The sequence below is a fragment of the Helobdella robusta genome (assembly GCF_000326865.2).
Source record: "Helobdella robusta unplaced genomic scaffold HELROscaffold_9, whole genome shotgun sequence".
NCBI lineage: Eukaryota > Metazoa > Annelida > Clitellata > Rhynchobdellida > Glossiphoniidae > Helobdella > Helobdella robusta.
Genome location: NW_008705512.1, coordinates 1,550,523 through 1,562,597, shown reverse-complemented (window position 1 = coordinate 1,562,597; position 12,075 = coordinate 1,550,523). Strand labels below are relative to the sequence as shown.

General features: G+C 31.4%; 1 protein-coding gene across 1 annotated transcript; it reads left to right on the top strand.

Annotated features, from left to right (window-relative positions):
• Window positions 1-2,515: 2,515 nt before the first annotated feature.
• On the top strand, window positions 2,516-6,781 carry HELRODRAFT_166076 (hypothetical protein; the record flags this gene model as incomplete). Its single annotated transcript, XM_009033104.1, has 5 exons — window positions 2,516-2,534; window positions 3,361-3,437; window positions 3,854-3,898; window positions 6,102-6,206; window positions 6,647-6,781. The coding sequence occupies 5 exons, from the start codon at window positions 2,516-2,518 to the stop codon at window positions 6,779-6,781; spliced, it is 381 nt and encodes a 126-aa protein (XP_009031352.1).
• Window positions 6,782-12,075: the final 5,294 nt, after the last annotated feature.

The window sequence follows — 12,075 nt, the reverse complement described above, 5'->3', positions numbered from 1 at the left end:
TGGTGTACCGCGGCGGATCTAGTGGGATGCGGGAATGTATCTTCCCATTCCTCCCTATTCTCCTTATAGGTCCCTGGAAAAGATATTGAAGATTTTGTCTCTCTAATAGTAATAGAGTAAACCGAAATAAGTAAAAATGTTACTAACATGAGAATTTACAAAATTACTCACACCAAAACAGGAATGAACTGGAATTATAGAAATCGGCAAAATTAGTTACTAACTTTAAAATTCGGAAATCACTGCTAATTTTGAATCCGTCATTGCGTACCTCAACCAAGAAAAACCGCATTTATAAGTTTTTGCGACATTTTTGCAATTTTTTAAATATTTCTTCTGAAAAATATTTTCTAAAATTTGTAAAAGAAAGTGATTTCATTTATTTTGGCCGATGTTTTTTTCATTTTCATTTTGATTTGTTTCGTTGAAAAAAAATTTAAAAAACTTTTCAAAGGGGTTTTTTTGAAAAAGCGAATTATGACCTGTGACTGGTAGGAGAGGGAGATGCTTTCATGTGATTAATATAATTTGGAAAGGTTGCAGTTTCTGTCAAAGCTTCCATTATTTACAATATCAATTATTTATCGAGGTAAAACATGAATGAAAAAAAAAGAAGTTTTATACCCAATCACTTTTAAAAATTAAAAAATATAGTTGGATTAGTTTTTCAACTGAGAGAAAATTGATTGATATAAGGTTTTTATCATTATATCCTTATTACTATCATCTTCGTTGCATTTGTAATATCATCGTCGTCGTCATCGTCACATCTTTATCATCTTTGTCATCTTTATTGTAATAATCAGATTTTTATCAATGCCGTCACATCGTATTTTAAACGGTTGACCCTAAACTTCTGATTGCTAATTTACATGGAAACCTATTTGGCGTGACATGAACTTGCCCAATTCCAAAGACGGACAACATACACGTATGTTGCATCAGTGTGCAACATTGAGAAAAATAAAATTAAACAACAATCATTTCTTTTTAAAATAATAAACGTTGTTAAAAAAAATCACAACAACAACAACAACAACAGAAACAACAATAGAAACAACAGCAACAGCAGCAGCATCAATAACAGCAACAGCACCACCATCACCGCATCACCACGAACATCAACAACAACACTCACAACAGCCAATCATTGAAAACAACAACAGCAACGCCGAGATATAAAGACAAGATATATAATAATAATCAACGAGAAACACGGAAGATTCCGACATGTTCATCTGCACACGAACGAACACTCGCCTAATTATATCAGGTAGAATAACCGCACAGAGGATCGCATGCTTATTTGTTTTGTTTGTTTGTTTGTTCGCTCGTTCATTCGTTCGTTTATTCATTTGTTTGTTTGTTCTTTCCTTCATTTATTTGTTTTTTTTGTTTGTTCGTCCATTTATTTTTGTCGGTCTGTTGAAAAAATCACGTAGGCATTGTTGGAGCTCGTCTAACGTTAAAGATATTAAAAATGTAAATATTATATTTCATTAAGACAAGCATGAATATATAATAAGCATCACACTCGTGTGCTCCATAACAACAAAACGGAGAAAACATTGTTGAAAACGCCGACATATTAACCATAAACCAACATTGACCGCATGTGATCACGAGCCACTAATGAACACATGCATGAATGTTCACAGCATAGAAACTATTACAATAAATAAAATAAAATAAATAAATTAAATAATTAATATAAACTTTTATATATATAAAAATAATTAGAATTTTTGTCTTTATACTCTCTTACAATATAAACAATGTATTCAGGAAAACGAAACTCAAAAATCAAGCCAACAGGGTGTGGTTGTAAGCTTGCTGAACGCTTTCTGATGAGAAGTATGAGCGTTGGATAGCTTTAGAAGCCTGGAGGTAAATCGAATTATAAAATACTGAAACTGAATACACCAGGAATGCCACCAAACGTTTGCTTAAAATTAAATTGAAAAAAAAAACATGTAAAAAAATATTTATGTCCAATTTTCAGAACCGTTGTTATTTAGTTTGTTGGTTGGTTAATTAATAAGTTAATTAGTTAGCTGGTTGGCTGGTTGTTTGGCTGGTTGTTTGGATGGTTGGTTTTAATATGCTCTTCATTAAAAAAGTAATGAAGAAAATATTGGTTTATAAGACTTGACACGTGCTCGGATAAAGTTTTGAGCGAAATGAAGAAATTATTTGGACATATAATTTTGAAACATTTTAATTTTTTCCGCCGACGCCGTTCAACGTTTTGTGGCTATTGGTGTTATACATTTGTATGAACTACCAACTGTTTTTTCAATTAACATGTCAAATAGAGGTTTATCGTTTTAAAATATTCATTCATCCTTGCTAAAAATCTTCAGTTAATGTGTCACTCTTATTTGTAACAAAAAAAAATCATTTTCATTTCAATGAAACGCCAGACAACGTGTAATCAAGTTTTGTAATCGTGTAATAAATGTTGGCTGGCAGCTTACATTCCTGAGTACATTGCAGCGTTGCATTATTAGGCATCATGTCCTTCGCTAGGAAAGGTTTTTTGGCAAGAAGGGCTCAATTTTTTAAATATGATGACGTTACGATCGTAGGAGTTGGTGTCTGTTGAAATAATCAACTTCAATAACATTTTTCATGACATTTTGACGTTCAGAGCACTAATAACAATTTTACAGAATTTTTTGACTGAAAATTAATTCGGCTTTTGGTTTAATTTTTTATTGGAAATGATAAAGGCACTAACAAAAATGTGAACACAATCGATGGTTGGTGTGGTTGAAGTGTAAGTCACGTCACGTGGTTGAAAAGTTCAATTTTGGAACAATCAACCAAAAGCCAGATTGTTTCGTGAAAGTTTCATAAAGAGTTGAGTTTATTAGTCTCAATATAGAACATTAATTCAGTTTTTAATAAACGACTATAAGAATTGTTAAGAATTGATATTAATATATATGTATATATATATATATATATATATATATATATAATATTATATATCTATATATATATATATATATATATATATATATAATACATGTTTCATGGATGTTGATTATGAAGCGCAGCGATTAGCATAATCTGTTTCTAACTAATCAGAGGAATGAATCAAAGGAGTGACCTGCAGCTGTCTTGAGCGGTGGGCAACTTTATAAACATGATCAATCATTCACTCTCATTACATTTTTATTGCAACAGTTACAAATTACTGTAATTAATAATTTTTTAGCCAACGGATGATAGTAGAGCCTTGCAAAATCAACACTCACCACACACACACACACTCACACACACACACATACACTCACACGCATATATATATAAGTCCAATTTATCTCGATAGAGGTATATGTGTGTGTGCAAAAGAAACATGCGAGGTGGAATGGACGGCCAGGCTGACAAATGAAGTAATTCTCAGCGTCGAATCTCTCGCGTCATTCAAGGTTCTAGTTTATGTAAGGAGGTTTGCTGATGAAGATTGTGGGGTTGTGTGTGGTTGTGTGTGGTTGTGTGTGGTTGAGTGTTTGTGCTTGTCTTTATAATGAGTGTGGTGCTTAGAAAGAGAAAGAAACAAAAATACTTTGAGAAATTTACGAAAGATTAGAATCATTACAGAAATGGAAGTCAACTCAGTTAAAAATCTTTCATCTATTTGCAAGGCAATTATTTACATACAAAAAATCAAAACTGACATGACTATTGACATAAGATTTAATTAAAAATTAGTTTGAAATGTTGAATCTAAAGCGTTATATAATAAAATTGAAAGCACATAAAAGTCATAACAGAGCAAACTAACTTTTGAACAATCTAACTAACTAGATTGAAAATTATGTCCCATACAAAAACATCGGACTAGCACACGCGTATAAACATTGAAGGAACTCGAACAAATAAGGGAACGGTTAGTTAGCCGACCGCACATTTAAAAAACTGCTAAATCTCAGCACACAATCCATGTAAGCCGGCGTTATTTGTTTCAGATTAGGATGACAATGACAATAAGAGAGTAATAAAGATGAAACCGACTTCGACGATGATGATGATGATGATGAAGGTTATGATGATGATTATGCAGGTGATGGTTTTGAAGATAATTATGATGATGGAAAAGAAGTTGATGACTATGATGATGACGGTATTATAAATAGGTATGATGATGAAGAAGAAAATGACGAAGATAAAGATGGTGGAGAACAAGATGATGATAATAAAATGATAGAAAATTTGATGGTGGAGGGGATAGAGAAGAAGCAAAAGATGGAGATTGAGATGATAGAGAAGATGATGATGAGGGAGATGATGGAGAAGATGGAGATGATGATGACGTGTCGTAATCTGATGCCGTCACTTGGCTATCATCAAATATGCTCCCTCCATTGCTAACGCTAGATTACCAAAGAAGAAATATGTCCTCTTCAACTGGAGTCGATCGATCAATTTATGCACGCGCGAGTGTATGTCTCTATATACGTGTCTGTGCTTCTGTGGGTTTGCCTAGATGTCTGTGTCTTATGATTATGTATACGTTTGGTGTATGTTCATATATGCCTGTGTGCATGTGCGTCTTTGTGTGGTTTATGCATGTGTTTGTACGTATATAGGCGATTGTTTGTGTTGACGTCGTTGGCTTTGTAGCGGTTTTATCGCATCCGTTTTTTTTTCATTTGAACACATGTGGTTTTAAATTTATCATTTTAAAATCTATCCAAATATTTTTGTAAATATTTTTAAAAGTTTATTTGAAATTATTTTCTGATTAATCCATAATTTTTTCTATCGTCTAACGGAAATTATTTAAAATTTAAAATTTTATTGAGAAAGAAATTACCGAAAATAATTTTCAGTTATTTAAAAAATAGATAAATTGAAAAATTACATGGAAATCTTATTTTTTTGCAGACTTCTTATTTTATCATTAAAACGAAATTGAAAAAAATTGTCGAAAAATCAGAGTCTACGGACGCCAAAGATCTTTTTGACTTATTACAAAAAAACTGTGTATGAAGTTGCTAGTAACAATAAGTAGTTGCAGTAGAAAAACAAAAACAAAATTGACGACAATGTAAATTTATGGAGAAATAAATTATGACAATGAGTATCACAATTATGACAGGAGTATCACAACACTTAACTCTCCCATCAAATTTTGATACTTGCTAATGAACTGAAAGAAAATGGCAATTAGCCTTTTTCAGTAATGGGGTTTAAAGAAAATCTTTAAACAATTTATTTAAAATTTTATTTAACTTATAACTATTCAGAGCAGAACAAAAAAAATCATTTAGATAAATTAATAAAACCACGCTTAGTGGTCTTTGATGATGTAATAATTCATTCGATTTTTTTTTTAAATTATAAAATATTTTATGATTAAATATGTTCAAAAAATATGTTTGAACCTTAGGTTGAAGGTTTAACAAAGTTTCTCAAATATTTTTTTGAATGTGTTTGATATCGTTTTTAATCAAACCTTAACGTATATTATAGCGCTAAATTCAATAACGAATTAATTTTATAATAATTTTAAAAATGAAAATTATATATATATATATATATATATATATTTATATAAATAAATATATATATATAAATATTTATATATATATAGCTTGGTTTACTTTATAAAAGAAAATAGCTTGAATATTGTTATGTTATTACATTTAACATTTAAACTGTGCAGTTGAAGAAAAAAATATACATGAAGGATCATTTTATAATTTTGCAATTGTTTTTTCAAAATATTTTACAGAACAAATGTTTAAATTCGAGTTATCAACTTTAATAGAAACCTACCAGATACAAAACAACATTAACTCCAACACAATTAATACTCATTTATAACCAACAAACATGTACTTATCTCAAAAAAAAAACCAATACCATCAACAACAACCCACCACATAACAACGCACTACTTTGCAACCACACAACACACACCAACACACCACACATCAACACACAACGACTAAACACACAACAACACAAAACAATCCACAACACAGCAACCCGCAGCATCGCACAACCACACAACAACACAAAACAACCCATCACACAATAACACAAAATGCCCCAACACACAACAACACACAACCACAATCGCGCAGCAACCAGCCTTGCAACAACAAGCAACCCAACGACCTTACAGCAACAACCACGAGACGAACAATTACGAAATAGAAATTTTCATTAGGTCAGGAAGTCGCAGTGGAGTATGTTGAGCAACAAGAGTTTATAGTTGCAGACAACAATAAACACTTAATTGCCTGCCCCACACATTCGCACAACATACTCTGGTATTTATTTATTTATACACTCGATACCCCAACGTACGTAGTGATGGTATTCAGAGACAGTTGTCTGATGCAGCCAAAACAAAAAATATTAGACTGCTTTCCGTAACTACCTAAAAAAAACAACTAAATTTAATATTTTGGCCGTTCAATTGTGTAGAAAATATTTTTAAATAGACACGTTTTTATACACAAAATATACAAACAAACAAATACATATACATACAAATAAATATATATAAATAAATGTAACAAATAAACATACATATACAGATAAACACAAACAAATGTTGAGTGTCGTGACTTTTATCATATCTGTTTTGATGTGTTTTTTAACGCAAATGCATAACAATTTTTAGGCTCATTTCAACCTTCAACTCAGGGGATTAACATTCCTTATTAAACAGGCCGTTGCGTGTCAAGGGCTTCACCCTTTGAAAGTTAGCAGTTTCCAATTCAGGGATAACTTCATTAGCAAAGTACATTGCCAGTAAAATTTGATGAGGTTGTCTTTATTATTGTTCAGCATATCATTTAATAACCTTTTGCAAGAAACGTACCGCCCATCAACAAATATATAAGTATGATTCGCATGGCACGTTAACTTAAGAGCACGATGTAAAGTACTAATAGCCTATTAAAAGTTGCAATAAACAATAAAAATGACGGAGCCACACATTAACAATTCAAAAACGTTTATGCAGACAACATCGTAAGGCATAAACAACAATAAACCAAACTTACAGAGGCATCTACAGCGCGCGTGAATGTTCACCATCCTATGTACGGCACTTAAAATTTACATAAACATTTTACAGTCGTCATCATCGTCGTTTTCCTCGCAGCGTCACTCATAAGTGCAGTCACCACCAACCTCTTCATCATATTGACGTCATCATGCATAGTCTCGTTTTGTTGTCATCACAATCAACACAATCTATACCATCGTTCCCCTTATTACGACACTAAAATTCGCGCTTACATAATCTGAATACTTTAAATTTCTTTGTATGTAGCGTTTTTTAGAAACTTGTATTCCCACCGTTAAATTTCAACAAATTTATTTTACGAGTTCGCTCTTTGATAGCTTTTTATTTCTTATTATGTTTGTGTCTTACATACTGTTACATACTGACTGTATTGTATGTAGGCGTATGTTCTTTTCTACATTGTCAGTACTCAAATTATACAATTTAATGTTTACTGTGAAACTTAAAATGATTAACGATTGGTTTAAAAAAGAACAAATATAAAATGAACTTAATTTAAATTCAAAACAGTTGTTACCAATATATTTGATCGGAAGTTTTACACAATCTATTTAAACAACAAAGAAATCGACCATAATTTAAACTTTTCTATATTTTTTCTATATGTCACTTATTTGGCAATAAAGAAAAAAAAGACAATAAGACGACAAAAACAATTAATCTAATGCAATGTGAATGTGATTAAAGTGCTTTGAAGTATGGAGCTCCCACCAAATCCTCTGACTTAAGTGGAATTTTCTTTCAACTTTATCAATTTAAACATCTTTATAATTCTTGCCACCAACAACAAATTCATCACCATCAACAATATTTTTACCATCAACAAAATTATCACCAACAACAAAATCATCAACTTCATCCTTCTAATCACTTTCACATCATCAGATTTACTTCATGACGTTCAACAGCCAGCGGGTACCACCAACAAGAGAGAAAGATAGGCACTTATTTAAATGCAGTGTTCCAACATAAAATAACGCTGGTCCATTCATGCTGCGAGCCTGTGCTTTCAACGAATTGTTTTTGTAGGTAGGTCTTTACTTTACGTTATCGAATCAATGTTGTATCGTATGTTACATGTTGCTGTATGTTGCTACTTGTGGTTGTATGTTGTTGTATGTGGTTGTATGTTGTTGTATATGGTTGTATGTTGTTGTTTTTATAAAATTGTTTAATGTTATGTTTGCTGTGTATTATTTACTTAAATCAGATTTTATTTGTTGTTGTTTTTATGTTATTTCATATATGTGTTGCACGTAATTGAATAGTTGAGGATGAGTCGTGCCTGAGTGGGCAGTTTTTTTTATTTTTTGCAGATCGTCTTAACTTAAACAGGCTTGAAAATGCAAACTGCAACAAACATACATTCCCCCTGACATCGTGTGTTGGCTGTACATTATTTTATTTGTAAATTTATGAGCCTAATTTTTCTTATGTAAAAATTATTGCTTGTTGTTTATTGAAATATATTGAATGAAAATTTTTGTTTAAGCTGGCAGTTTTTTTCGAGCATATTTAGCATGTGCTTTAGGCCAGAGTTGTCTGATCTTTAAATAAGCTGCATGTATCTAGGAATGTTGTTTTAGTGTATGTTGTAGGTTATGCGTGTGTGTTAAAAGTTTGTTTCAAATTTTGTGTACATGGCATGTTTAAAACGTATGTATATTTATGTATTGTTTTCTGTTGTATAATGCAATGTTCTGTTGCGTTCGGACAGAAGATTTTAAGTTTACGTGAACAAATACCCAGCAGGTGCACAATATCGTGCGTTCATTAAGATAAATGCTTTGTTCACTCTACGTAATTACAAGATTGATGTTTTGTAAAGGATGAATGTATGGGTAGTAGTTCGCTGTTGGTATTTATCAAACCATTCAGAAAGATTACTACTTGCTCATCAGTGTTGCTAACCATCAAACACTTTTCAATTCAGACAACTCAAGAGAGGCATATGACAAATTTCATGGTGTGCGTCTAAGTTGTTATCATTATTCATTCACGCTCCCTTCGCTGAAAACTGAAGATTTGCGGGCCAGCATCAGTGAAGTTTTGAAATTGTTTCTAGGAATGTCTTTCAACAAATTTGTGGAGAATAAATTGGTTTTCAACAAACAAATGCGTTCAAAGAAATTTTTTAATAACAAAGCATCCTCACAACGAAACAAAAAAAGTTTAAGTAACAAACATAAAAGACGCATGGATGGCTGCGCTACTTGTTGTTGTTACATTTTCCGCAGTTCAAATTTTCAAATAAAACAATGAATTTTCTGACTGTTTCCATGAATAAACTGAAATAACAATATAACCATTTATTTTAGAACAAAATTATCATTCAAAATAATTATTCACGTTTTACGATATTTTTTTATTATAAAAGTAAAATATAAAAAGTGAAAATGTTATATCGCCAGGGTTAATAATAATTAAGGTCAAGTTCAGTTCATACTCCATGTGGCAATGAAGACTTCCAGGCTTTCCTGTTGGTATGGTACTTTTAATACAAATTAAATGCCATAGTTTTCCAAATTGTGAAATTTATTCATTTTTAGTGCGGAATTCAATAATTTTTAGTGACAAAATATTTTTCAAATATAAATATTTTTTGCATTTTCAGGTTACTGAGAGGATATTGAAAAGATCCTGTTTAGACTGGAGTAAGTACTCCGCTGTCAACTTCTGCCAAGTTCACGTGTTCCGTACGTGTGTGTTATAAACTGTTGGTGTACGTACAGTTACTCATTGTTTTGTTAGCGTAGCGTTGTTGTTATTGTTGTAATAGTTCTTGCACATTTTCTGAATGTTTTCACAATGCCTAAGCTAATGGTCATAAGGTACATAAATTTGAAGAAACAGACACCTGAACGCTTACATAATTGCATACTTCATACATTTGAATGCTTAAAAATTTAAATTTAATTTACGGTTGAATTCCTATGCATGACGGATGTGCATGCTTGCATAACTTCAAACGCGCGATATTTCAATTAATTATGATTACTAATAATTGATAGTTGTCAAAGTTAGTGTTTTTCAAAAATACATGTCTGCATACATGTTCGCATAGGTTTCTGTTTGTCGTATCATTTCATACTTTCCTTAAAATCATAGTATACGTACACGCGTTTGTTTATTAAGTGTTAGTGTCTCTTTGTGATTAGGCAAGGTAAGCTTGTTTAATATAAGTCTGCTCTTTTTTTTCTTTTCAAATGCACAAATATGATCACTAATACGTTGCACATGATTGCTTGCATGTACATAAAAGTTTGCAAGGAGGTAAAATTTGTTTGGTGCCATTCTAAATTTGAACACACCAAATAAAGGAAAACAATTGAACTAATTTTGAAAATTTTCAAATTAAATAAAGTAATAACCACCAATGTTTATGCAACTAAAATAAATTTAATGAACAGAACAAATGTTGAATTGTGGATACATAAAATTATATAATAAAGAATTTTTCGAATACTTATTTATAACTTTTACGTAATGGTGTGTGTGCACCATGAATGACGATAACTTTGTTTAGATAAATTTCATTGTTGAAAAGTATTTGAAAAATTAAGTTGAAGTTTGAAAAATAACAAAAGAGGTTTTTCAAGTAAAAAAATTACGCAACTGTATATGCTTAATTTCAAAACTATTTTTCTAATGTTTAACAAACTTGTTTTTTGTTTGCGAAAAACGAAAAAAAAGAAACAAAAGTTTGTTTAAAGTATTTCTGAATCGTCAAATCGGATTAAATGCCATCAACGTCGGCGTCATACAAGCACTAATTCGTTGAGCCAGCCCCCTTCCACATTGGAAGCTTTAAAACACTCAACACTGTGATGTTTCACTTTAATTTTATGTTCATTTGAAATTTGAAAATAAAAAAAGTTGAATAGTTTTAACGTAAAAACAAAATGAAATTAAAAAAAACAAATGTAGGATGAAAATTTAAAATTTATTAATAGCTTCATACTTCACTAAATTTTTTTTCATAGATCCATAAATTTTTATTTATAGCTATGGCAACAAAAAACTTTGTATAATTCATTTTAATTTCGCATATACAACTGAAAATCGCAAGATTTTTAATCAACTTCTTCCAAAAACTCCTTTCAGATCCTTCGTAATTTTGTTCTTCTATTTTTTCATTTGCAACATTAGATTCGAAATAATCCATAGAATAGAGTAACAAGAGTTCTTTTTATTAAGAAACATTTGTTTGCACGGCAGCAAGTTGCATTCATCATGCGCCGACACCGATGCACATATTTCAAACAGTCTCACGACATGACGACAAAGTCTTCTTCACATTATATTTTATGTTCGAGTGCATAATAAGTTCCGCATTTCTTGTTTCAAAATAACTTTTTACATTTCATTCTAATTCGAAAAAAGTTGAAAAAGTTAATTTTTTTATTTGAAAAGCATTATCCTTTTCTGCCGTCGTAAATATCTCTTCAGTCGCAATATAATTGTTCAAACAGAAACTCTAGAGCGGCTAATTGTCCTCTTAAAACAAACTTTAATTTCCGCAATGCTTCCATCCCTGTCGTCCTCACAAGTTTTATTATATTTTAAAATCAGGCCTGCACGTGTGAATAAGAAGTTATTTCTTCAAACGTAATTAAACTCTGGAGATGCTGCAACTGCGTGTTTACCTCCAACACCGAAACAACTTTCTCAATTTTCATTTTAAAATGCCAAGGTTTTCGCTGTTTTGTCTCTGGTGTTTAACCCCATGTTGCAGCAATGTTGCAATTGTATGAAGCAACTTAACAACTGTACTGGTGTGGTGGCCACACCTATTACTGGTTGCTAAAAATTACGATACGAAAGTCAAAAAAAAACAATTTTGTGAAAATTCTTGTTGACTGTTTAATTTAGATGCAATTAATTAACACTTCACACTTGCAAGCCAGATCCAAATGTTCATGACATAACTGAACGGAGCTAGAGGTAGATCAACACCTGCTACACCCGCCTACCAACCAATTTCTTCATTTTTATTCTCCTATCTCGTCGTACCCGTG